This window comes from Podarcis vaucheri (genome assembly GCF_965113315.1).
Source record: "Podarcis vaucheri genome assembly, chromosome: 7".
NCBI lineage: Eukaryota > Metazoa > Chordata > Lepidosauria > Squamata > Lacertidae > Podarcis > Podarcis vaucheri.
The window spans coordinates 75,412,283-75,439,801 of NC_138765.1; the positions used below are offsets into that span (position 1 = coordinate 75,412,283).

General features: G+C 46.4%; 1 protein-coding gene and 1 long non-coding RNA gene across 5 annotated transcripts in view; one reads left to right on the forward strand and one right to left on the reverse strand.

Moving 5' to 3' along the window:
- The window catches only part of LOC309536539, a 253,860-nt gene that overhangs the window by 142,412 nt on the left and 83,929 nt on the right, over positions 1-27,519 (reverse strand). The gene's annotated exons all lie outside the window — the stretch shown is intronic.
- The window catches only part of DVL1 (dishevelled segment polarity protein 1), a 129,712-nt gene that overhangs the window by 14,854 nt on the left and 87,339 nt on the right, over positions 1-27,519 (forward strand). For all 4 annotated transcript variants that reach the window (XR_014221495.1, XM_082230033.1, XM_082230034.1 and 1 more), the window contains exon 2: positions 18,689-18,758. Coding sequence is in view for 3 of the 4 variants with exons in the window: in XM_082230033.1 (XP_082086159.1) it covers positions 18,689-18,758 (70 nt within the window). In the remaining variant the exon portion in view is untranslated. The remainder of the gene's footprint in view (positions 1-18,688; positions 18,759-27,519) is intronic.

The following is a 27,519-nucleotide window of genomic DNA, read 5'->3' on the forward strand; positions in this document are numbered from 1 at the left end:
CGGATTGATTTTTCTTTTGGTGTGCGCAGTTGTCTGAGCATGCAATTTTCTGACTTGGGGGTGTGAGAAGGGTGTGTTCGCTGCCTTTTGCAGAGTTGGGCCATGTTATATTTTTGAGATTGCAATGGATTTCTCCCCAGTCGCTTGCCTCTTCTGAAATGCAATTGAAATGTCTAGCTGTCCATCTTGGGGTAATCTCCCACCGCACCTTCATAGGAAACTGCCTTATACAGCATCAGATTGGTCCATGTAGCAGCTTTCCAGGGTTTCAGGCACGGGGCATTCCTAACCCTACCTGGACATGTCTGGGATTAAACCTGGGACATTCTGCATGTAAAGCAGATACTGTACCCCTGAGCTAAATCTCTCTCTCTCTCTCTCTCTCTCTCTCTCTCTCTCCATCTTCTCAGCTTCCTGGAGTTCCTCACTTCAGAAATTATTTTTAAAAAACCTTGCCTCCTCCCCTCTTCCGCAGCTATAGATAAATGCTCTTTGGAGAGAGAACCATTTTATTTCATCCTGCCTCTTTAAGTATGAAAAAGACTTCACAGCTCCTCTCTTAGGTGTGAGAGGAACTCCCCCTCCCCATGTCTTGTATCTGGGGATGGAGTTTTCCATGTGGGGATATGTAGCTCACAACAGGAAAAGCAAGATGGGCTGCGAGAAGACATGTCTGAATAGGAAGGACTTAACCTGCCTGCAAAAGGATAGCAAAGAGGGAGCCAATCTCGCCTTTCTTGAAAGGGAATTCCACAATCTGGGAGCAGCCACAGAAAAGGCTCTTTCTTGTGTCACCACCAACCATGCTTCCGGTGTTGGTGGAATCGAGAGAAGGTGCTCACCTGAGTATCTTTGCACCTGGACAGGTTCATATAGAACAGGCTTCCTCAACCTCAGCCCTCCAGATGTTTTTGGCCTACAACTCCCATGATCCCTAGCTAGCAGGACCAGTGGTCAGGGATGATGGGAATTGTAGTCTCAAAACATCTGGAGGGCTGAAGTTGAGGAAGCCTGATATAGAGAGATATGAATGTTAGGAGTTTTGTGTGAGGATCTGTGCCCTCCTATCAACTCAGATATTGACTTATATTCGCATAAATAGCTTATCTCAGTGTATGTGGCTCCTGTGCCACCATGTTGCATTTGAGGTCTTATTAAAAGAGGAGCGCAGACTTGACAACCCTGGAATCTGCCCCTCTCTTCAGGACCTGGGAAATCAGATGTTTCTCTCGGAGTCCAGATCTGGATGATTCAGTGGGCTCCTCAATGGATAATCCTGAGTCGAGGTCATTATTGGAGGAATTGCATTGGGCGAGCGGGCACACAAAAGAGGGTTTGGCCTGGTTCCCACTAAGATGTCAATAGCGGCTTGTATGCTAATGAATATTGGCTCTGTGTTGGCAGGGGTTGAGGAGGGACAGCAGCGTGGCCTTTGGCTCAGCTCTGTCTGTCTCCAGCATATTTTCATTGCACAAGGGTGTTCTGTTCTCAAGTGCGGGTACATCCACGCGTGTCTGCCCCTTAACAATTAATTGGAGGCGACAAGCTGGTGAGCAAATACAGAAGTGAAATGTTCATGGAAGGCCTACGTCCTTGCCTTTGGTCACATGCTCAGAGGCCCTAGGGTGCTGGCCGACCGCTGAAGTGGGTGGTTGTGTAAGGTATAGCCACGGGAGACGGGAGACGGATGAAGTATGCTGCAAAAGTGCGTGGGCAGCTTCCTAGCATCCTGAACAGGAACTCTCTGTACAGCAACATTTTGTTGCAGATCCCACTTTTGAGCCTAATAATAATAATGGGATTGTATCCGTTGCTCATTCTACTTAGAGAAGTTCATAGACGTGGCTAATTAAGGCTCATTAATTCCAATGGGTCTACTCCCATTATGATGGTGAAATGCAGGAACCACCCCATGAAGTACCCCATGATACAAATGAGTGTGACACAACACATCACATCCGGGGTGGGAAGCCTTTGGCCCTCCAGATGTTGCTGAACTCCAACTCCCATCAGCCCCAGCAAGCATGGTCGATGGCCTGAGGGTGGGTTCAGCAATATCTGGAGGGCCAAAGGCTCCCCACTCCCAGCATTATGAAAATAATCAGCTTTAGGCTGCCATCTTAACCTCGTACCTACGGGACCACCTCTCCTGGTATGCCCCATGGAGGACCTTAAGGTCCATATATAGCAACACCCTAGAGGTCCCGGGCCCTAAGGAAGCTAGATTAGCCTCAACCAGAGCCAGGGCCTTCTCAACACTGGCTCCGGCCTGGTGGAACGCTCTGTCTCATGAGACCAGGGCCCTGCGGGATCTGATTTCTTTCTGCAGGGCCTGTAAGACAGAGTTGTTCCACCTGGCCTTTGGCTTGGAATCAGTTTGATTCCCTCCCCCTCTTTCTTTTTCCTTTCTCCTCCTATGAAGAGATTGCACCCTAATGTTTTAATGTTGTATCTTAATCTTTTAAATTGTATTTTAATCAACTTGTTTTTATTATTGGTTGTTAGCCGCCCTGAGCCCGGTCTTGGCTGGGGAGGGTGGGGTATTAATAATAATTTATTATTATTATTATTATTATTATTATTATTATTAACCTCACTTACCTGGGAGGAAGCTCCACTGAATTTAATAGGACTTATTTCTGAGTAGCCTTGCTGGCTTTTGAGCAAATTGCTGCCTGCTGGCCACAACTAACCAGACTGCAGAGGGAATTAAAAAAGAGGAAAAGCATTGAAAATAATTATTGGGGGGGGGGGCAGACTGTAATGCCACTAGATAAATAAGAGAGTGAACTGTTGTGAACCCACCAAGTGACTGAAGGTGCTGCTGTCTTCACTGCCTACAATAGAAGGAGGATGATAATAATAGTGGTGGTCCACCTTGCAGGTATGTTGTTAGGGTTAAGTGATTGATGGCCCAATCATATACATGCTTACCTAGGAGTAAGTCTCACTGTACTCGGCAGAGCATACTTCTAAGGAAATGTACATGGGTTAGGGCTGTCAGAGCCCTTCTCATGCTACTTAAAATGCACAATATACATGCTGCTTGTGAATAATGCTTTGTGCATCTTATGTGATTGATTTTTATAGTGTGCTCTCTCCAAGGTCCCATGGATGGGAAGGCAGTATTTGGAGCTAAATTAATGATTTACTTCGCAGGCCAATATGGAAAGCCTGCAGGCAGGACCTGAGTGTAGGTGCAGTCTTCCCACTTGAGATTACCAGGTTTCCTTAATCCAGTGGTGGAGGGAGAACATAGTGATTGAGCTGTTTGTTTATTTACTGCATTTCTATCCCACCTTTTTCTCCAAGGAGCTCAAAGTGGTGTATGTGGTTCTCCTTGTTTGACCCCTGCAACAACCCTGTGAAATGGGTCGGGCTGAGAAGGTCACCCCAGTTAGCTTCATGGCTGAGCGGGGATTTGAACCCCAGCTTCTCAGGTCCTAGTCCCGCACTCTAACCACTACACCACACTGGCCATTGACAACATTATCCTCTGTGTTCACTGCATCTGAGTGACATTGGAACTGGGCCCCAGGCTCCCGCGTCCTCCTCTTCGGGGCATATCTAGGGCGATGGGAGTGTGGCATGGAATACATTCCCTGTGTACCGTGGTTAATTGGTTCCTCTTTGTCTCAACGCTCCTTTCGCCCTGCAGTAATTGTGGGGGTGGCCCAGGTGTTGTAAGATGCAGGCGCATAACACATTGTCTGCCAGTAAGCTCTGGTGCTCTTATCTCAGCTGGCTGGGGAAGGCTCCATTGTGTCATTTGCGCTGTTGAAACCCTGTTCAATGTGCGTCCCATGAGGAAGCGTGGGGCAGGGGCAACAGGAATCAGATGGGAGTGGGGTCACACAAACTGCGTTCTGAGCCTGTGACACTGTGGTTTAAGTTCCTCCTGTTGTGTGTATGTGTCCCAGAAAGTTCCTTTCCATCCAGTTGGGTCTTGACACGTTTTAATGAGTCATGAATTTATTTTCGGTGTACGAAGAATTTCAGAGGTGTTGAAGACGGGGTGGGGTGGGGGAGACATTTAGAGTGCCACAGTTCCCCCCACCATCTTAAGGAACATGTAGTGGGTTGTTGTTTTAAAACATAAAGAGGGACAAAAGCGACTGAAGAATGTTGGAACAAAGATCTCAATTGGATAAAGGAGAGTGTCTTTTGTGCCCGCAACCGATCGGCAGAGCCGGGATTGGTGAAGCTGACGAGCCTGTGACATAATTGATTTTGCCAGGCTTGGCAGGCTGATGGAAAGCGACTCCCGGTGACGGCTTTTAGGATCTGATTGGTTTTGACAGCCTTGAGTCAGTCGCTGCCACCCCAAATGAGGCACATCGCTCTGGATGGAAGCAGCTCTGGTTTCCCCTTCTCTTCCTCTCTGCACCAGGAGCACTCAGCCTTCAGTCCTCCTGTCTTGACCCCTTGCCAGTTTTGCAGTTTCCTGGATGAATCTTTTTGGTCAGCCTGTAATGAGGCTGCTCTGATTCATTGGGAAGTCATGCATCCTTGAGGCCGATTGGAAGCAGGGCTGGAGAAGCATTAACTAGGGGAGAAGCATTAATTAACATTAGCATTAATTATTAGCATTAATTAACATCCCCTAGCATTAACTAGAGGAATCGACAAGTTTGTCTCTTCCCTGGTCAGCACAGGCCAAACACGAGGTTGCTGGCTGGTTAGCTATCCTTGTCAACTCTGATGTCTTATCCCTAGTCTGTGACTCCAGGCTACTGGTAAAGGTAAAGGGACTCCTGACCATTAGGTCCAGTTGTGGCCGACTCTGGGGTTGCGGCGCTCATCTCGCTTTATTGGCCGAGGGAGCTGGCATACAGCTTCCAGGTCATGTGGCCAGCATGACTAAGCCACTTCTGGCGAACCAGAGCAGCGCACAGAAATGCCGTTTACCTTTCTGTGGGAACAGTACCTATTTATCTACTTACACTTTGATGTGCTTTCGAATTGCTAGGTTGGCAGGAGCAGGGACTGAGCAATGGGAGCTCACCCTGTCGTGGGGATTCGAACCGCCAAATTTCTGATTGGCAAGTCCTAGGCACTGTGATTTAACCCACAGTGCCACCCGCGTCCCTCCAGGCTACTGAGCCAACCTCAAAAGATCACAAACTTTGTAGGAACGGCTTCACACTCCCTGAAGTGGACAGTCCCAGTCAGACCAGAAGGCTGGATATTCTGGTACTGGAGACTCTGCAAGTCACACCTTCATTGAGTGTTCTCCCCCCACGCTCCCGCTGGAATGCGTCCTTTAATTCTGATCATGCCTCTTCTTTGCCTGGATAGAGGATAGAGAGGGGTATGTGAGTGGGTGTAGAAACTGGCCTTCTGCACCAAGGTGAAATTTGCATTCCTTGCTCTGCCCACTTTTTCCTCTGGCCCTGCCCCCCATGCCATGTGGCCCCCGGAAGACATCCCAGAAGGGAATGCGGCCCTTTGGTTGAAAAACCAATCTGTGTCTTCTCCAAGCTGCCAGCAAACTGATGCTGTCTCTTTAGCAAGCCTTGGCATGCACTGGGAATCGGCCAGCCTGTGCGCTCTTGAACTTGGGAAGGCCGATTTGGCTTTCAAGCGAGCACAAGGCAAATAAAATTCTGGTGATGGCTGTGTAAACAAAGCAGGGAAGTTTGTTTTTTTAAAAACCCAGAAAGCCTTGAACATGTAGCATTCCAAGAGTCTGAAAGAGGCCTTATCTGCACTGCACATTTACAGCAGTGTGATACCACATGGAACAGTCATGGCTTCCCCCAAAGAATTCTGGGAAGTGTAGTTTGCCGAGGGTGCTGAGAGTTGTTAGGAGACCCCCATTCCCCTCGCAGAGCTACAGCTTCCAGAGAAGTCCAACAATTAATTCATCTTCACAGGGAGCTCTGGGGATAGCATACAAAATACGATAGCGTATGAGGTCAAAGTGCTGGCAGAGCTCCAGGGAAAATGTGCACCAAAATGTTAAATGAGGCAAAAATTAGAAGTTGGAGCAGACAGGTTCACCCACTGCCAAAATCTGTATCGAACTTCCTTGAAAGTGGCAAATGTTAATCGAGGGATGAGAGAGCTTCTGCAGCTCCGAGCTGAGGAGCTTGCCTTGTTTATCGGAAGATCTTGGGCCTGGAATGTGTGTTTGGGGTGTGCCAGGAGTGCAAGCAGATGGCAGTGCTGTTTTAATGAGGGCACGGCCTTCCCTGCCGCAAGGAACTCGGGGAGCTCTCAGGTGCTGCCTTCCTGCGTCGGTTTTGCATTAGGCAGCTACCAGGGGACACCTTAAACGACTCCTTCTCGAAGCAGACCGGCAGAGGCTCAAACCAAACAGCCCAGTAGAACGAGGCGAGTGAGCCAGATGCCTGTTGCCAGCTGGCTGTTAAGTGCCCCACCTAGTACCTTTAGGGCTCCGCTGAATGCAAAGGGATGGCTGCGTGGTTCGTCCTTTATTTATTTATTTTTTAAAAAACTGTTACGGCACTGTGTTCTCAGGGCAATTAACAAGTTGGGCAATTCATTAAAGAGGGAGGGAGTCCGGCCAGCGGAAACAGGATTTGCGTTTTAAATTGTTTCAGGGCCAGACCGGCTTAGGAAAGCAAGGCGACGGAATATGTCGTGCCATAATAGCAGCACGTTTTGTTTTGTTTTTCGATAATATGCCACTGTGTACCAAAGCTCACTGTTTAGTCGTGCTTTGGCAGATTCAGTTGCCTCCCGCTGCTGGCTGCGGTAGGTGGCGCTGTGGTCTAAACCACTGAGCCTAGGGCTTGCCAATCAGAAGGTCAGCGGTTCGAATCCCCACGACGGGGTGAGCTCCCGTTGCTCGGTCCCAGCTCCTGCCAACCTAGCAGTTCAAAAGCACGTCAAAGTGCAAGTAGATAAATAGGTACCACTCTGGTGGGAAGGAAAACAGCGTTTCCGTGCGCTGCTCTGGTTTCACCAGAAGCGGCTTAGTCATGCTGGCCACATGACCCGGACAAACGTCTGCGGACAAACGTCGGCTTCCTCTGCCAATAAAGCGAGATGAGCGCCGCAACCCCAGAGTCGTTTGCAACTTGACTTAACTGTCAGGGATCCTTTACCTTTACCTTATAAGACTGTTGCAAGACTTCAGGTCACATCCACATAATAAGAAGAGCAATGCTGGATCAGGCCAGTGGCACATCCAGTCCTGTGTCTTGTTCTCACAGTGGCTGACAAGCAGGATCCAGGCACAGGAGCCCTCTCCCCTCCTGCATTTTCCGGAAACTGGCATTCAGAAGTGTTGCTGTTGCCAATCATGGAAGCAGAGCATAACTATTGTGGCAAGTAGCCATATCACACATTTAAAGCATATTTAAAGTGCACTGGTACCTCGGGTTAAGAACTTAATTCGTTCTGAAGGTCCGTTCTTAACCTGAAACTGTTCTTAACCTGAGGTACTACTTTAGCTAATGGGGCCTCCCGCTGCTGCCGCGCGATTTCTGTTCTTATCCTGAGGTAATGTTCTTAACCTGAAGCATTATTTCTGGGTTAGCAGAGTCTGTAATCTGAAGCGTCTGTAACCTGAAGCGTGTGTAACCCGAGGTACCACTGTACATGGATCCCCCGCCTCTGCAAACCTAGGAACTGTGGCATATTAAGGGTTCCAGGAATGGTAGCTCTTTGGGGGGTTAAACTATAGTTCCCAGGATATTTGGGTGGAAGCTCCATACATTAAACGTGTTTTAAATATATGGTGTGGATGTTCTGTTGGTGAGAGCCCTTCAGCTCTCACTCCTCAGTTTTCACCAAGCTGCAGATGGCGATTAGGAGCCGAATATGGGTTAAAACAGCAGGGGCATTGCAGTGATGCTGTGCTTTCACCGCACACCAGAATGGTTTTCAACTGGTGCCAGCTCCTGCCACTGACTCAGCAAGCTTTGTTTGGGTTGGCCCCCGCGTGGACATGCGCACAAGGCAAGGCGATGTGTCACTGAGCACTTTCTCCCTCGCTCTTGCCAACGTGCACTACGCCACTTGGTTCCAGAGCCTCATTTTTATTTATTTTTTTGGCACCCAGCCCCTGACATCGCAAGCTGCAGGCAGAACCTCTTGCTCTGTGACTCATGGCTTCTTCTCAGAAAAAAGAAGGTGGGGCTGCAGCTGCAGATGAGGCAACAGCAAGACCAGTATCTTCCGCACCTGTATTTTGGAGATGGGTCTCACCTCTCAGGGCAATACTAAGTGCTTATAGTGAACTCCATCTCCATGTGTCTGAGAAATCGGTCAGTTGCTTGCTGCTCTCCTTGAAGGAGCAGGTGCGCAATCCAGCAATGCTTCACTTGAACGTCCAAGTAGCCTCAGTGGCTGGAAGCACCCTTTTCCAGCTGTGCCAGTCATGATCGCTGTCATTCAGGCATTGGTAACTTCTAGGAGGGACTTCCCTTGTGTTTGATCCAGTAATCATCATCATCATCATCATCATCATCATTATTATTTATACCCCACCCATCTGGCTGGTTTTCCCCAGCCACTCTGGGCGGTTTCCAACAAAATATTAAGGGTAAAGGTAAAGGGGACCCCTGTCCATTAGGTTCAGTCGTGGCCAACTCTGGGGTTGCGGCGCTCATCTCGCTTTATTGGCCGAGGGAGCCGGCGTACAGCTTCCAGGTCATGGGGCCAGCATGACTAAGCCGCTTCTGGCGAAACCAGAGCAGCGCATGGACACGCTGTTTACCTTCCCACCAGAGCGGTACCTATTTATCTACTTGCACTTTGACATGCTTTCAAACTGCTGGGTTGTCAGGAGCAGGGACCGAGCAATGGGAGCTCACCCCGTCGCGGGGATTCGTACCACCGACCTTCTGATCGGCAAGCCCTAGGCTCTGTGGTTTACACCGCAGCGCCACCCGTGTCCCTAACAAAATATTAAAATACGATAATTCATCCAACGTTAAAAACTTCTCTAAATAGGGCTGCCTTCAGATGTCTTCTAAAAGTCGGATAGTTGTTTATTTCTTTCACATCTGATTGCACCTAGTGCAGTAGTCTGCAGTACGGTTGGTAACAAGAGGGAGATCTTCTTAGCTTGTAACACCTCTGCTCAGAGATCTTAACCGGCTGCCAATTTGTTGCCAAGACAAGTTCAAGGTGTTGCTGTTAGTATGTAAAGCCCTTAACAGCTTTGGACCAGTTTACAGCTGGGATCGCCTTACCCCATATGTGCCCGCATGAGACTGCTTTGATCTGTGGAACTGGCACTGTTACAGGTGCCATGTAAAGCATCCCACACTTGTAAGAAATCAAACTCCTAGCATGGCAGCACGTACCCTTTGGAACTTCCTGCCCATTGAGACCAGGCAGCTGCTTTCACTGTACTCTTTTCGGAAACCTGCTTAAAACATATTTGTCTAAGCAAGCCTATCAAGACACGTAGAATGCTCATCCATCTTGGTCCAATAAGTTGCCACAAAGGATAATTTACTAGTATTTGTTTTACACTTGATTGCTTTCAGTATTAATGTGACATTAATGTGAAAATTCTCAAGGATTTTGTGCTCTTCCTTTCCCCACTCCCACAACGCAGACTTGAGGTGGCCTACATTTCTTGCCTTTCTGCACTTGGTGCTCCAGCTGAGAGGCCTGGGAGTCATTCTCTTGCGGAGGGCAACTTGATGGGTTGCGGTTTTCAAATGGAAAAAATGTATTTCGAGAGTGCTCCTTCCCGCCCCCCTCTGCCTGCCTTTTCTTTGCCTGGACAGCTCTGTTGCTTAGAGTGCAGTGCTGATAACACCAAGGTTGTGGGTTCAATCCCTGTATGGGACAGCTGCATCTTCCTGTATTGCAGGGGGGTTGGAGTAGATGATCCTCAGGGTCCCTTCCAACTCAAATGATTCCTTACAGGACCTGCACACATGGGGTGCCCTTTCTCCTGTTCTGCCCCAAATCTTCCAACATTCAGCTGCATTGAATGCCCCTGAGTTCTAGTGTTAGGAGAGAGGGAGAAAAATTTTTCTCTACTCACTTTCTCTAAGCCAGCCATGATGTTATAAACTTCTCTGATGTCACCTCTTGCTCACCTTTCCCCTAAACAGAAAAGTCCAAAATACTGCAGCCTTTCGTCATACGGGAGTTAACTCCTTGCAGGCTACGCTTGCGAAACATATGAGCGTGCCAGTCCATGGGGTGTGTGTGTGTGTGTGTTGGAAATGGCAAATCTAGGAGGGCTTTTTCTGACAGAAGATCCAGATCAATCAGGTGTCACCCCACTTACGCAGGGGTTGCATTCCTGCTGCCTTACTTCATACTAAGGGCTTCAACACATAAAGTAAAGGTAAAGGGACCCCTGACCATTAGGTCCAGTCATGGCCGACTCTGGTGTTGCGGCGCTCATCTCGCTTTATTGGCCGAGGGAGCCAGCGTACAGCTTCTGGGTCATGTGGCCAGCGTAACTAAGCCGCTTCTGGCGAACCAGAGCAGCGCACGGAAACACCGTTTACCTTCCTGCTGGAGTGGTACCTATTTATCTACTTGCACTTTGACGTGCTTTCGAACTGCTAGGTTGGCAGGAGCAGGGACCAAACAACGGGAGGTCACCCCATCGTGGGGATTCGAACCGCCGACCTTCTGATCGGCAAGCCCTAGTCTCAGTGCCACAGCGCCACCCGCATCCCATTCAACAGGTAAATGGAACCAAATACTGCAATACTCCCCATGTTCTGCCCTGTGAGTCCCAATGGGCACCAGCTTCCATAGGGCACAGGCAGCTATAACTTAGTGTTCCTAGTGTCACAAATTCTCTTTTCAGATCTTGGGGGGGGGGTGTCATAGATTTGAGCGCTGTCATAGGCCAAGCGCAGGAAGAGGTGGCCCAGGGAATGTGAGTTCTGGGATTCCGAAAGAAATCAGTCTGTCAGTGTCCGCAGCAAACCAAGAGGGAAGCTATGGGAAGTTGGAGGAGCGTTCCTCTTCAGCCCAGAGGACTGGCCCTTTAAGGCTCCGAAGTTCTTTCAAAGGGGTGGAGCCTGGAGGAGGTATAAGAGACCCCAGTCTGCTCCCAACCTCTGCCAGAGCAAGTGGAGCTCTCCATTAGCCTTGATGCTTTCCCTGTGAAGTCTGGCGTTGGGCCACAATGCAATAGCTCTCTCAGGCAAACTGTAAACTAACAAACCATAGAACAAATCTTAGTTACGGCTCATGGTTAATTGAGAGAGAAAGCTAAACCGGGAGCAACACGCTTGGGTCTTGCTAGTGTGGAGCAGCAGAACGACCAGGTAGGAGGAAAGCCAGAGTCATCTATCCTGGAGCTCATGTGTTCGTGCTACGCCATGGTTTGGTTTAGCATCCTTTGCAAACCATGGCCAGAAGAACGGGCTCCTTTGGATGGTGATGGACTCCCCTTCGCGAGAGGTATCTATGCAGAAACTGGGTAGCCCATCCCTCAGGGCTGGTGCAGTTGCAAGATTCTGGCGCTGAGTAATGGGTGAGACTAGATGAACCTGCAAGAGGGAAGGACTGTAACTCAGTGGCCGAGCATTTGCTTTTCTTTTCTCCCCCCCCTTTAGTTTTTATTAAATATTACAAGAAAATAAAAAGAAAAAAAGAAATAGAAACAAAAATCAATACATTGCACTGTAAACACATTTGTCTACGTATTTTCCAACATACAGACTAGAAAAGAAAAGAGACAAAAGATAAAAGGGAAAAAAAATACTTTTCATATTCAACACTACCAAATTTATACATCAAACATTACAATATATAATGCATTTGTTTTCCATGCAGAAGGTCAAATCCCACTATCTCTGCCCAAAGCCCTGGAATGCCGCTGCCGGTCATTGCAGAGTTGGATGAATATATTAGGCAATTTCCTATGTTCCTGCAAGGTTTCTTTCCAACACCACGATTCTGTGCAAGGGGTCGGGGGAGAGGAAGCCGGTGTAAGCCACACCCACCCAGTTTAAACTGGCGCTAGCTTTTTCCTGTGCCAAAGGTCCCGACCAAATATCAGCTTATGTTTTGAACCAGCTCCTCCTCTTGTCTGGAATTTCTGCCCAACCCTCGTCCTCCAGAGGGAAATAAAACAAAACAACCTTGCTATTTTAAGAGTTGGATGTTCCAACAGCTTGTGCATAATTGCTCCCTGGAGAGAAGGAAAGCCAAGCCAGCTGTTCTAGGGGGTCTTGTGGGGGGGGGGCTGTGGTGTTCGCAGCCCCCTAGCAGTTTAAAGAACCTCCAGCCCAGAGTAGTTTTGTTTTCTGCTCTTGGAAACGAGAGAGAGAGAAATGGGCTGAGAGTGCTGGAGTTAAGCAGGCCTGAGAGACCAGGATTCATTGGTCCTGTGAGGTCGGCTGGTTGACCTTGGGCCAGTTGCTTGCTTTCAATATATCCCGCCTTGCAAGGTTGCTGTGAGGTTAAAGTGTTTGTGTGTGTATGTGAAAGAGAGAGAGATAGATGACGAAGGGGGGAGACTCTTGATTGCATTTCAAGCCAAACTTGCCTAATTTTCACTTCCCGAAACAAAATGGGAACCCAACTGCAGCCATCTTTCAAATCTCATGGTTCTCTGAATTTCTGCTGTGTGATTCGCCGGCCGAGCCATGTGTACAAAAATGCATATACTCGGGTAAAGTGTGCATGAAAATGCACATATTAACGGAAATAACATAAACAAATGCATTCGGATGAATTTGCTATGCACAAATTGGTACATTCTGGAAAAATTAGTGGGATTAAAATGAATATTTAGTTTAATGGGGGGGTTGGTCAACCATTCTAAGCCTGCTAATGGAAAGATGGGACATGATAGTATGTGATATTGCAGAGCCCTATAAGTGTGCATGTGTATGCATGCATGCGCTCCATCTAAGCCAGCCTAAGGAGTTTCAGCTTCACAGTGCAAACATGAGATGATAAAATCTGCAGGGTGTCTGTTTATTTATTTATTTATTTATTTGATTTGAGAAGGTTTATCCACTGGCCGGAAGCAGGCATACTGGGAATTGCAAGTGAGGAGAGTGGCTGTTGCGCTGGAGTAACTCTTTGGGCCACTGTGAGAACAGGATGCAGGACTATGTGGGCCTCTAGGTGGCCTAATCTAGCAGCCAAGCTCTTCTTAATGTTCTTAGGACATATCAGGATTAACGTTAGATAATGCCTTGAGCGTTATGTGCATCTTCAGTTTGGTTAAGAAAGAGCTGCTTTTCCTTGGTAACTTTTTAGCTCAATGAAGGAGCAGGAGTGGACACCGTGGTTTTTTTTTGGTACCACTTCCTGTCTTGTTGGCCACACTCTAAATACAAGATTGCCCTTCCTTAGCATGGAATGTGCCAGCACAAGATCAATAACGCCAGTTGTAACTTGAAGAGCTTGAAAGAATGGTTGCGGCAGATCTTTTATTTATGATGTGCCAAAGCATTTGATGTGAGGATATTCCGCTCTCTTTGGACCCCCGCCCTTTTCTTACAAGCACTTTGCAGAATTTATATGTTAAAAGATGGTGCGTGTATGTATATGGAGCCCCTCCAGATGCACACTTGATTGTGCATTCATGGTGATTTGTCCTCGTGATGCTGTTGGGGTGGTTATACATGATCCCACTTTCAGTACTGCAAACGCTTTGGGGCGAACATATTGTTTCCTTTCCAATGGATGCATGTCCTGTAGCTTCTTGCTGAAATCCTGTAACTTTTATATGCTATCAATAATATTACGGGAGCAGGGGGAGGTTGTCCCGCTTTCATTGTACTATAGCACCAGAGTAGCAATATTGATGGCAATAATCTGCTAACATTGGGGAGGCATTGTAGAACAACTAATAAAGTGGAATTACACGTGGACAGTCCAGGACAAATCCACCACTAACACACTATCGGTGACATGCTGCAGAATCTACAGTAGCATCAAACAAAACCAGCAGCCAGGAGATTGTGTGTATAGATGTGCATGGACACACACACACACACCACACACATACATAGACCTCTTGCCCACGTGGCCATCAAGCTTTGGAGTTGGGTATTTGGTGTGTGTGTTGGGGGGGGGGTCACTGCGCCATTGCCTGGACAACCTCTGCGGATTCAAAGTTGGATGGAAAGCTGACGTCACATCACACTTGCCAGAGGGCTGCATGTCACGTTCAGTGTGATGAGCATCTTGTCGATGCCTGCTCTGGATAAAGACGAGTGTAGTCAAATCAGGTTCAGCGCCTAACTGCTGAAAATTGACTCTCTTGTTTGCTTGGTTGCCTGGCAGAAGCCCTCACTCTCCACAGGCGAGTGGCAATTAGCCTGTCCAAATTTGCTACTTGCCACGGCCAACCTGTAAGAAAGGAGATAAGTACTGTTGAAAGAGATGACGATGATGCTGTACTAATTCGCTGCTCAATCTCTCTTCCCCACCCCACCCCATCTTAACCTGATTTGTTTTCCCCCAAGGCGACTCTTAAAAGGCTTCGAAAAAATAAAAACAGAGGGGGAGCAAACTCTCTTTAACTCATTCTGCTGATTAAATTGCTGCCAGGAATGTGTGATGCAATAAAAAAAAATGTGGAGCATTGAGAGCGGAGCTATCGAACTCAGTGTTTTAATAACTAACCACCCGAAGCATGTGTGAATTAGAGGCGCTGTTCAAATTCTATTCTGCTTGTGTGCTGGTGGGACAAATAAACAACCGACACGGCCTTGCAGTGCAAGCCCAGTATTGTCTGCTCTGGCCAGTAGTGGCTCTGGAAGATCCGAGCTCAAGCCCGAAGCATGACCTGCAGGACCTAAGCACAACAACGTTTGCCCCGTCTGTGGTTCCTTGCAGCTAATATTCAGAATCATAATGCCTCTCTGTCCATGGTAGCAGAGCATATCCGTCATTATCTTCTTCTTTGGCGATCACTCGTAGCTGAGTAAGATTGTCTTCTGTGAACACAGTGTTAACAGTGAGTCTGTAAGTGACTGTGGAGGCCAATTCTGGATCCACACATCCTTCCACAGTGGGGACATAGGTTTCTGGGCAGGAGTTGATCAAGGTGAGGGTTTGCCAAACATGCCTTCCTCTTAGCATGTTCCTCCCTTTCATCCTGAGTTTGAGCGTCTTCAAAGTCCATGACACCTTTGGTAAAGGCTGCTCTCCAATTGGAGCGCTCACAGGCCAGTGTTTCCCAATTGACGGTGCTTCTGGTTTTTTAAAAAACAAAGGTTATTTTAAACATCTTCATTTCATTATATAGCATTTCCCAATATTTCTTAACAATTTTACAATCCCACCACATATGAAAAAAGTTTTACATTTCCAACACTTGCTTTCTTTAGTTTTGTACATTTTGCTAATTTGACAGGAGTTAGATACCATCTGTACATCATTTTCGTATGCTTTTCTTTAATCGCCACACATGCTGTAAATTTTATGTCATTCTTCCATGTTTTTCCCATTCCTCCATCTGAATATTATGTCCCACATCTTGTACCCAGGTTGCAAGGTGGTTCGATTGGTCTCAACTAGGGCCAGGGCCTTTTCAGTACTGGCCCCGACTTGGTGGAACGCTCTGTCACAAGAGACTAGGGCCCTGCAGGACTTGACATCTTTCAGCAGGGTCTGCAAGACAGCTGTTCCGCCTGGCCTTTGGTTTGGACTTAGTCTGACCCTTATGTTTTCCCTCCCCTTATGGTTTTGATCTATGGGCTACTTTTAAAATGAGGCTGCATTTTAAATTGCATTTTAACCTGTATTTTAAATTGGGGTTTTTCTCTCTCTCTCTTTTTCCCCTATTATGTTTTTACTGCGATTTTATTGGTGTTAGCTGCCCTGAACCGGGGAGGATGGGGTATAAATAAAATTTATTATTATTATTATTATTATTATTATTATTATTATTATTAATCATGACTGACCTGCTCTACAATCTGGATCCAATACTGATAAAGCCTTGTTACACTTAGGTTCTCTGCAAGTAGATTTCAGATGTCTTATCTGCAAGCGGGAGAGAAACACAGTCCTCGGTCTGATTTCCGCCTTCTGCAAACGCATGTGGGTTTTTAAGGGTACCTTTTTGATGATGCTTTGAAGACTCACTCCTTCCTTTGTGCCCCCCACCCTCGCATGGCAGGAGAACCACGGAGGGAATCATTAAACAAACGGAGGGAGTGGTGTTTTTAAAGGAAGCAAACAACGCCAAGAAGCCAAACCACACAACACCAGATTGATGAGGTTTCCAGTTGGTGGTGTCCCCCCCTTGGGACCAAAATGGAAAGATCTGAAGCGAAGCAAGGAAACAAAATTGTGTTTGTTTTATGAGGGGAGAAGCAGCTCATTTCCCTCTCCGGAGATGAATTCTCAATTTGTGGGCTAGAGAGACACTAATATGGGCTGAAATATTGCAGGTGTGCAGCCAGAAGCAAGTTAATTAACTAATTAAACTCACACATGGGTACAAAGGATCAGTCCTAGAATCATAGAGCTGGAAGAGGGACCCCAAGGGACATCTAGTCTCACCCCCTGCAATGCAGGAATCACAGCTAAAGATATAGGTATATCAGTACTCAAATCTGAATTGTTAAATTGTGTTATTAGTGTTATTGTGGTTTTTGTTGTATGTGTTTTTTGTGGTTGCTGTTTGTATTGAAAAAATAATAATAATAATAAACAGCTAAAGAATCCCTGACAAGCGGCCACCGGATCTCTGTTAAAAACAACAGCGACAACAACCAGTGAAGGAGAGTCTATCACCTTCTGAAATCCAAAATTGTCAGTTTTTTGAAATTCCAAACATTCATAACTCAAAAATGGGATGAGATGAAAAATTAAAATTTTAGATTTAAACTTAGTTTTGCTCATTCAACGAGTGTACAAAATATTAAGAAAATTGGATGACATGAGGTAAAAAAGAAAGAAAGTTGGATCACTTGAATGACCCCTCTGAATCTTGTCTTTTCCAGGCAAAACATACCCAGTTCCCTCTATGCCTAGAGAAAGCTCACTGCTCAATCTCTGTGTGGGGGGACTGCGTTGCTCAAGAGGGAATTTCCTTTGCCTGCAAAAGGTCTTGGGTTCAAATTCTGGCAGCTCTAAGTTCCTTAAGAGAGAGAAAGAGAGAGAGAGAGAGAGAGAGAGAGAGAGAGAGAGATCAGCTACAGTACTTGGCAAATAGTTTGAGTGGGAAGGACCTTGGAGGTGATATAGATCATGGATAGGCAAACTAAGGCCCGGGGGCGGATCTGGCCCAATCACCTTCTAAATCTGGCCCGTGGACGGTCCGGGAATCAGCGTGTTTTTACATGAGTAGAATGTGTCCTTTCATTTTAAATGCATCTCTGGGTTATTTGTGGGGCCTGCCTGGTGTTTTTACATGAGTAGAATGTGTGCTTTTGTTTAAAATGTATCTCTGGGTTATTTGTGGGGCATAGGAATCCGTCCCCCCCCCTTCAAAATATAGTCTGGCCCCCCCTACAAGGTCTGAGGAACAGTGGACCGGCTCCCTGCTGAAAAAGTTTGCTGACCCCTGATATAGATGAAGCCCCCTCCCCAGTGAAGGAATTTTCCAACCACAACATCACCAACAAATGGGGCTGGTTAACTGCTGGTTGTTGTTAAAATGTTTTTGATTACTCATTTTAAACAGTTTTTTGTAAACCACTTGGGGCTTTTGTTACACTCAAGCAGGGCATATATTGTGTTAAATAATGTACCGGTAAGTAATGCTGTCCCGCCCACCAGGGAAGCCCTCTTTAACCCTTTCCATGCCAGCCTTCCAAGAAGACTGTCAATACAGTCATTTTTATTTTTCCTACTTTTGATACTGCTGGTCGTGTGTGTGTGTTGCTGTTTTAGTATCTTTGCTAGGTTATCTGTCATTTATATATATTAAAAAATGGGCTACTTGCATTCTGGGAGGGGTTAACCCCTTAGGGCTGATGACCAGCATCTTTAAAACAGTTTGAGACCAGTTTGCCTGCAAGATCACCTTGCTCCATATACGCCCACTCGACTGCTGCAAGATCTACAGACCTGGCACTGTTACTGGTGCTGCATCGTATTCGTTACACAGTTGTAAGAAATTGATTCTTTAGTGTGGCTGCACCTACACATTGACATCAGACACTGTCCTCTTCACTGTGCTCTTTTCAGCTCCTGCTAAAAACATTTTTGTGTAGGCGAGCCTGTCCAGATATGTAGAATGTTGATGTGCATTTTAATCTGGCTTACAGCTTATTGATTTTAATTTTTATTATTTTGAATATTTTAAGTTGTCGTTTTTAACTGTTTTTTATTGATGGTTTCATTGTTTTCTTCTAGTTGTAAACCACGCTGTGGGTTTTTAAAAAATACAAGCAAGCAGTATATAAATTTTATGAAATAAATACAGTGGTACCTTGGGTTACATACGCTTCAGGTTACAGACTCCGCTAACCCAAAAATAGTGCTTCAGGTTAAGAACTTTGCTTCAGGATAAGAACAGAAATCGGGCTCCGGCGGCACGGCGGCAGCAGGGGGATCCATTAGCTAAAGTGGTGCTTCAGGTTAAGAACAGTTTCAGGTTAAGAACGGACCTCCGGAACGGATTAAGTACTTAACAGGAGGTATCACTGTAGATAGAGATAGATAGATAGATGGATAGATAGATAGATAGACAGACAGACAGACAGACAGACAGATGCTTTCCTTCTTTTCAAAGCACTGCACATTAAATTGCCATTCTCCAATATGAACTCCTGATGTCTTCTTGTTTCTCTCATCTTCATCCATCTAGGGTTGTGAAAGAAGAGATCTCAGACGACAATGCAAAGCTGCCCTGCTTCAATGGACGCGTCGTGTCTTGGGTATGTAGAGGCCTTTCAGTTGTACGATCGGTAGAAATGTTCTGGGGCCCTGCAGGAGCCATTGCTAGATCTAATAACATCCCTTCTCTTGGAAAACTCAACGTTTACACAATGTTAGAACAGTTCAAAACAATTCCCAAAATTAGGCCGTTTCTCATTAAAATCCCATCAGATATTAACTGATAGCCAATCCAAACTATTTCTGCCCCATACCTAGTCTGAGAATACCACTGTGGGTGCGCAGTTGTTTTGCTGATGTGTGCTTGCATTGCTTTGGAAAATGCGAATTCGGATAATTAATGGCCTTTAAGTGCGAGCTGTTTGGATGTGGGTGGCACTGTGGTCTAAACCACTGAGCCTTGGACTTGCCGATCAGAAGGTGGGTGGTTCAAATCTCCACAACGGGGTGAGCTCTGGTTGCTCGGTCCCTGCTTCTTCCAACCTATCAGTTCGAAAGCACGTCAAATTGCAAGTAGATAAATAGGAACCACTCCGGCGGGAAGGTAAACGGCGTTTCCATGTGCTGCTCTGGTTTCGCCAGAAGCGGCTTAGTCATGCTGGCCTCAAGATCCGGAAAAACTGTCTGTGGAGAAATGCCGGCTCCCTTGGCCAGTAAAGCGATATGAGCGCCACAACCCCAGAGTTGTTTGCGACTGGTCTTAACTGTCAGGGGTCCTTTACCTTTACCTTTAAGTGCGAGCTGAATCCAATTCCTACCTCGCTTCTAATTCTGATGTCCAGATTGTAAGTTATGATTGCAGCACCCCAGTACTATCTTAAGACCTGGCTTCTACACTCTCTCTGTTTGGCGTGGGCCTGGTTCCCACCTGTGTGCTCGCCTCTTAACAGTGGCTGCCGCATAGCCATTACAGGTAAAATATCTCAGGTACACCTTCCACATTCCCTCATATGCCTTTGTTTTTCTGCACAGGCTGTGTGCTCAAGCTGCATGGGGCACATGTTGAAAAATCAAGCGATGGTGTTTTTTTGTTTTTAGCCGACAGGTGCTTTGCTCTAATGCTTAAAAGCCTGCAATCACACTATTATTATTTTTATTATTATCATTATTGTTATCATTGTTATTATTCCACTCTGCAAAAATTCCCATGCTTGCCGGCAGATTCTACAGGCGCTACGCTCTTAGCTCTCTCTGTGTGTGTGTCCTTTGCCGTTTATTTTGTATTGGGAGGTTTATGAGCGGTTTGCCGCGATTCGGCATGGCTTTACGACTCTTGAGGGTGACTCACAGCGCTAACGTGCCTTTAAGTCAAATGGGGGTGGATTTATGAGTGCTTTTAAAGCTTGGTGTGGATATAATCATTTTTCTAGGATCCTTTTACCAAACATTTCTTCAGACCTGTCCTAGGTCTTGAGTTGTATCCCTAGCTAGTTCTACTCAGAGAGTAGCTAGCGAACATGGCTAATTACGGTCCATACATTTCAGTGGGTTTACTCTTGAGTGGAGTTAGTTGGCTGTAACCCCTTGTTCCTAGCCTCATTACTTGACAGTTACTGAGGGCTGCTGGGTAGACTTCAAACTCATTTGCTAAGCGCTTTTATGAAATAACGTGTGGCAGTTTTAGAAACTCAGTTTATATAAGCCAGGCTCCAAATGGCTCCTTAAACCAGGGTTACAGTCACAAACACAGAATCCCTAGTTGCCATTTTGGGGCTAGATGGCTTGAAAGTCGTATTTTTCAATACAACTTCTTGGTTCCTGAAAGTAGTTCTGATTGTGCAGATAAAATGCAACAGATAGAATTCTACAGGATGTGTTGCTAGTTTGTGAAAAAAGTCAGGATCCAAGGACCCCCAGGCATGCACCTCTAGGTGGAGGAGACATCAGGCACCATCCTGGTACCCGGGCATCTTCACTTGGTTGCAGGTGGCCAATAGCCAGGTGCAAAATGCTCAAAATGCGAATTTTGAACACTGATGTGTGGTTTATGGCAATTGCACACAAGGACTTTGTTGTGTCTGGTACTCCTTGCTTCAGCGGTGGGCAGCCTTGTGGTCCTTCAGATGATGCCCAGCTTCCCATCAGCCCCAGCCAGCATGGCTAATGGTCAGGGATGATGGGAGTTGTAGTCCACCAACTTCTGCGAGAGTCATGGATTCCTCATCGCTGTTCTGCTTTGAACAAAGGAAGTTGCCTTATTCCAGGCCAGAGGCCCAGCTAGTCCCGGATCCTGTTCTCACACCGTGGCCAATCAAATTCCTCCAGGCATAGCATGAAGGCAACAGCCCTCCCTCACTGTTAGTCATAAGAACCTAAAAGGAGCTCTGCTGGATCAGGCCAGTGGCCCATCTAGCCCAGCATCCTGTTCTCACATTGACCAACCAGATGCCCCAGCCGAAATCCCACAAACAAGACCAGAGCGCAACAGCAAATCTCGCCACTTGTGATTCCCTGCAACTGTTATACAGAGGCATCTTACCACCTGACAGTGGATACAGAACATAGCCAGTATGGCTAGTAGCCATTGGTAAGCCTTGCGTTCTATGACAGTTCCTGCTGGCATCGTAGATAACTTCTCCTTCTTCTTCTGCTCAGCACCACAGACAAAGCCACAATGCCTCCTGTGCTTGAAGGAGTTAGTGTGCCTTCATGACTCACGGCGAGAAGCATCTGCAACTGAAGATCAGGTTGTCTCTGTAGTTTGTGCCTTGCATAGGAGCTCTAGGTGGCGTCATCCAGGCCATTTTGCAATTTGGACTCCTTGCCCTTGGTTTATTCTCCTCCCTTCATGTTTTGAAGGACCAAGCGGTTTGCCAGAGGCTGAGTGTCATCCTTCACCCATAGTGGGGCTAATAATAATAATAATAATAATAAGAAGAAGAAGAAGAAGAAGATTTGTGGAATGAAATGTTATAGGATTTCGGCAGTGAGAATTATAGGACATTCGCTGGCTGGAAACAAAGCAATGTGTCGTCCCTGAAACATTTGCAGGCTCAAACAGCATCGAAAGCGGGATTGTGCACCATTGTGTGCTCAAATAATCACAAACCCACAATAAAGAGGAATTTTGGAGGAGATCTGGGGGTTGCCCATGTGACTATTTTCTGTAAGAAGGCCCAAAACATAATTGGCCCCAGAGCAGCGTCAGGGAGGGAAGATGGAGCCAATGAATGAAATGAAAAGATTAAAACGTTCGCCTAATTCCAGGGGAACTGCTTTTCTCATCTGTCCAAAGCAGTAACTTGGGGTCAGAAATCAAGATGACATAACGTTGCAGCGCCAAGTTGACTTCTAGAAGAGAGTGCTAGCTTCTGTAGTTAAATTTTAAATTACCCTTTCCCCCAGGATCTTAACGATTCACCCGTATGTGGACTTTTTTGGTATTGCGTAAGTTTATTTCGATCACTTCACTTCATCAGCTTCTTTTTAAAGCTGCTCTGTCAATTACAAATATGTTTTTTTTAAAAAATCATTATAATATCCCTGCAGAGGACTGCTGTCAGCAATAAAATATCTCAGAGTTGTATCCATTGCTAGTCCTACTCAGAGGAAGCCCATCAACATGCCTTAAGGACGGTCTGGTTTCTTACGTTCCACCTCAGTCACTGAGACCCTCCGAAGGCCTGCTTTCGGTGGTCTGGTCTTTACTAGGAACTGAGACTTTAGTGGAGCAGGCCCTGCCCTGTGGAACTCCCTGCCAGTGGATCATTGGCAGAGAATCATCCAGGCACGTTGTTTAGGTAGGCTCTTTGCAATCTTTTCAACCATTCAGCATTTAATGGTGTTTCATTGATTGTAGGGATGCTTTTTGCTTATTTTACTGTATCTTTTAAACCCCTGGGTGGATATATTTATGAAAGTGCATATTATAAATATTTAAATAAATAACTCGTGTCCATCAATTTCAACAGGTCTACTTTGAGTAGAGCTTAGTTTGACACAGATTGTTTTGTCCTACGAAGACTGGTGCAGATCGAACTTTGCTTGGTTAGGAGACGCTAGTGTGTGTTCCTAAGCCTCTTCCTCTCCCGCTTAAAAACTTGCCCCTTAGCTTTCATTCTTGGCACTATTTATATACCCTGCTGATCAGGTGAAAAAAGCTCCCAGAACAGTTTTCAGATAAAATGAAAACAATCAAGATAGTCCTTGGCCCCTCAGGCTTAAGGAAAGAAGTGGTGGGGAGGGAGGGGTGGGGAAGGCAAGGACAGGGACTGGTTCTGTTTAGCATGCTGTCTGCACTGGTGTGAGGCCAAGTGGCTAGTTCCAAACCCACTTCTAACTACAACTGCACGCTGCGGTTCAGAGCGAACCATGGTTTGTGAAAAATGCCACAGCAGATGTTAAGCATTATTAGCGGCGGTGGCGGGGATAAAACAAAATGGACATTCATGTGCAGAAATGGGCAAGGGAGCTGCAGAGAACTCCTCGTCTCCTAACCGTGAGTAGGCGTGCAGCCAGCCAGTGTTATATCTCCACCAGTCCTTAATTCATGATGCTCACCAATAAAAAATTCTGAGATCACAAGCTTTACAGTTCACCTTCCATTGTTTTTCCACCAAGTTCATGATCAGTTCGTTAAGCCCTCCTTAACTTTGGAAGTTGGCCTAGCTGGCAGGATCAAGACCACCATGCCCTTCCATCATCGAGGGCTGTGTGTGTGTGTGTGTGTGTGTGTGTGCTCTGTTCACAACCTCCATTGCCTCTTGATAGCTCCTGAAAAGGCAGCCCCATTTTCTTTCCTCGGACAATCCAGGCCCAGCCACCCTGCTGGGGCCGGCTCTTTCTCCTTGTGAAAAGAATTAAGCTGGCTCGCTGCGTGCTGATTCTGAGAGTAGCCGAGTCGCTGGCTGATGATGGCAGGTTGCGCACAGTGGGTTGACCATTGTAGGCCATTCTGCCTTATTTCCAAAGGAGGCACCGCATTAACGGCGCATCTCTTCCCCGATTGGCTTCCTTGGGATTGACACGGCTCCCGATTGGTTTGTGGTGATGTCATGCTTCATTTTTCTCCGGCTCCGGCATTCTGATGCCCATTATCAGAGGCGTTTAAAAAACCCAACGATATATACGTGGTCTCCTTTTGTGCACATGGATGCTTAACAGGCCCACTGCCCCATGCGGTTGTGATTTTAATGAAAATAAAATTTTAAAAATCCATTCAACTTTGTATCGGATTGAGAGTCGCCACAGGGAGGGGCCCGCTAAATTTGCTTGGGTAATCCATCACTTGAGCGTCAGTGCTGGGCGAACACATTGTGGAAATTGTATTTCAATGTAAGAGGTGGGTGAAAGTCTTCATTCAGGAAGGACGTCCAAAACACACATTACGTCAAACTGTGGCTCGTCGTGGACTGTTGATCATGTTAAGCACCCAGCCCAAAGCAAGCCACATACAGGGTTTTATCCAACTAAGCTCACATTCACAGCATACATTTAAAGTATATGATTACCACTTTAAACAGTCACGGCTTCCACTGAAGAATTCTGGAACTTGCAGTCTGTTAAGGGTGCTGAGAGTTGTTAGTGACCCCCCTATTCCCCATATGGAGCTACAATTCCCAGAGTTCCCTGTGAAGAGGGATTGATTGTTAAGCCACTCTGGGAATTGTAGTTCTGTAGGGGGGTCACCTAACAACTCTCAGCACCCTTAACAAACTACAGCTCCCAGAATTCTGGGGAGGGGGTGAAGTCATGGTTGTTTAAACCAGTGTCATAGTGCTTTAAATATATGATGTGAATGCGGCCTAATGTCCCACTTAGAATAAACCAACTGAAATTATCGGTCTTAGGTTAGTCATGGTCAGTATGTCTACTCAGACTAGGACTAGCACTGGGTACAAGCCAGGCATAAAATGAAAAAAATGTGAGGTGAATTCTCTATGTGTGTAAAAACACAGAAAGCTGCTTTATATAGTCCGTGACCATTACTCCATTTAGCTCAGTCTTGTCTACACTGACCGGCAGATGCTGTCCAGGATTTGAGGCAGGAGTCTTTTCCCAGCCCTGCCTGGAGATACTGGGGAATGATTGTGCCTTTTGAAATAAGAGTACGTTCAGGCCACAATTTACATGGGCCTTACATTCCTGCGATCGTACCTGAAACCCAAGTTGAGTGCAGTTGTATCTTGGTTCTCGAACAGGATGTGTTTCGGGAGTCCGTTTGACTTCCAGAACTGTTCGAAAACCAAGACGCAGCCAATTAGAAGCTGCAGAAGCCACACTTCCAAAAATTGTTCGAAAACCGGAACACTCACTTCCGGTTTTCGATCCTTTGGGAGTCGAGCTGTTCCAAGGCGTTCAGCAACCAAGGTACGGCTATATAATCAAAACCTGTTGGGTTCAATGGTGGGTGGAATTGCCAAAGTCATTTTTCCTGGAACCACATGCCCTTTCTGCCCCTTAAAAAAAATCTACTCATATAAAACTGAATGTGCACAAATTAAATGTGCACATGTTGCAGGCTTACTGTGAGGAGGAAGGATCGATCAATTTCACTTCCTTCTGTTTCTTATTTTTCCAATCTTAAATTCAATCTTAAAGTTCTCCTTTAGCAATTTGCTTTTTTTAAAAGTCCTCATTTATTATCCTAATGCATTTTTTGTTGCAATCTTGCCTAATGCACACTTTTGTAAAGCAATTTCTCCTCATTGTGCATTTTTGTATCTTTTTTTTTTTGCATTGCAACATTTTTGTTGTGGTTGTTGTTATTTCACTTCACCTAAGCTTCCAGGGCAGCTTGCAACATGAAAACACAATATTAAAAACATTTTAAAATAGCTTATGATCACGAAAACAAGGTGGGTCCTCAAAATATACACCTCAAAAGCTAGGGTGAAGAGATGCGTTTTCAGTATTCTCTGGAAGAATTTCAGTTTGCAAATTGTTTATGAAAGTGCAAAGTTGGGGAATTTGGCTCTGCTGGCTGGGGCCGATGGAAGTTGTGGTCCAACCACATTAGGGGAGTGCCATGTGGGGTTAACCTTGCTTTAAGCTGCCTCAATGCTTTTCGTCCTTCCTCCTCCGTCTTTTTCTGCTCTTGACGAAGGCAGGCAACGTCAGCAGGAAAAGGTGCCTGTCTTTCTCTCCAAAGCAACAGAATGTGATGTCTTAGAAAAGTTTTTCTTTTTAGTTTCTGAGATGAGCCCAACAGGGAGGAAAGTCACTTGTGTGACTCCTGCACGATCCTTCCCTTGATTTTCTCTTTTTAAAAGATTGTACAGCTATTCTCATCAGTGAAAGAGCACCTCGGGGAGGGACAGCCTTTCCTGTTTTCTGTTCATCCGTCTCATCAACCTGCCTCCTTGACTTACCTTTTCCCCATTAACGGTTCCCTTCTGTGTCAGCTACAGGATTGCCAATTTCACCAAGGGCCGGCCTAATCTTATTCTTTCCCTGTTTCCCTGATGGCTCTTATTTTGAGAGATGGGCTTGTCTCTGATGAGAAACATATTGCCATTTTAGGCTATTCTAGGGGGAACGAAAGTCTCCATAATTCATGTTTTTTGTGGCTGCCTTGTCTGTGTGATATATTCTTATCCCCATCCCTTCCTGCCCCTTGGCTTTATGCAGTTAGCTTTCCCCCAACGGCTTGCTGTCATCTATGATTTCACTTTGGGAATGTAGCTGGTTGCCGAACGAACTAATTAAAATTGGGGAAATGTGCCAGTCGACAGAAGCTCAGCCCCTCTCCCCTGTTGCAACTTGGTGGCCGACGGAGGTGGGCATTGGGGTACCTCCCGGATGGCAGTATATTGCAGGTGTGTGTGTGTGTTCAGGCACGTACTAGAACGTTAGGTTTGCACGTTCAAAGTGTTTTGAAGTGCTCTGTTGTCCTAATGCAAGAAATCTAGGTAAAAGTAAAGGGACCCCTGACCATTAGGTCCAGTTGTGGCCGACTCTGGGGTTGTGGCGCTCATCTCGCTTTATTGGCCGAGGGAGCCGGCGTACAGCTTCTAGGTCATGTGGCCAGCATGATTAAGCTGCTTCTGGCGAATCAGAGCAGCGCACGGAAACGCTGTTTACCTTCCCGCCGGAGCGGTACCTATTTATCTACTCACACTTTGACGTGCTTTCGAACTGCTAGGTTGGCAGGAGCAGGGACCGAGCAACGGGAGCTCACCCCGTCGCGGGGATTCGAACCACTGACCTTCTGATCGGCAAGTCCTAGGCTCTGTGGTTTAACCCACAGTGTCACCCGCAGAATTTTTATTGTTGGGAAATGCACTGGAAAGTGTGGGATGCAATGAAAAACCCATTATAGTGCATTGAAAGGTGTGGACTGAACATATGACTAATGGGAAGATGTATAAGCGCTTGTCAAAGAGCGAGCAGGGAGTAAATCACACCATTCAAAGTTGGAGTTAACTTTTTATTAGCAAAAACACGATCTTCACAGACTTGGCTGGGTGTCAGGACTAAATGAGCACAGCAGCTCATTCCCTGTAGGTCTTACCCCGTGAATCAGTTGCCAAGACTGTAAGTCCATGGCTTCCCACAGCCATCCAAGTCCCCTCCTCTCCAGAGCTTTCCCCCAGCAATTGGAGACTATGCCTGCATGCAGCCTGCCGCTGCTCCACCTCTTTCAGCCCTCTTCTGGTTCTGGGAGACAAAAGGGGGAGGTGAGCAGCAGAAAGGAGAGACACCGGTGACTCTTCACCAGCCTGACACATCTCTATCTCTTCGCCTCCTCCTCCCATTCACCAACTTCAGCTTCTGCCTCTGATTCTGGACTTCTCTCTGCCACAGAGTCACCCAGCTCACTAAGCCCTGTTACCCCTTCAGCTTCCAATACGTCCTGTTCCC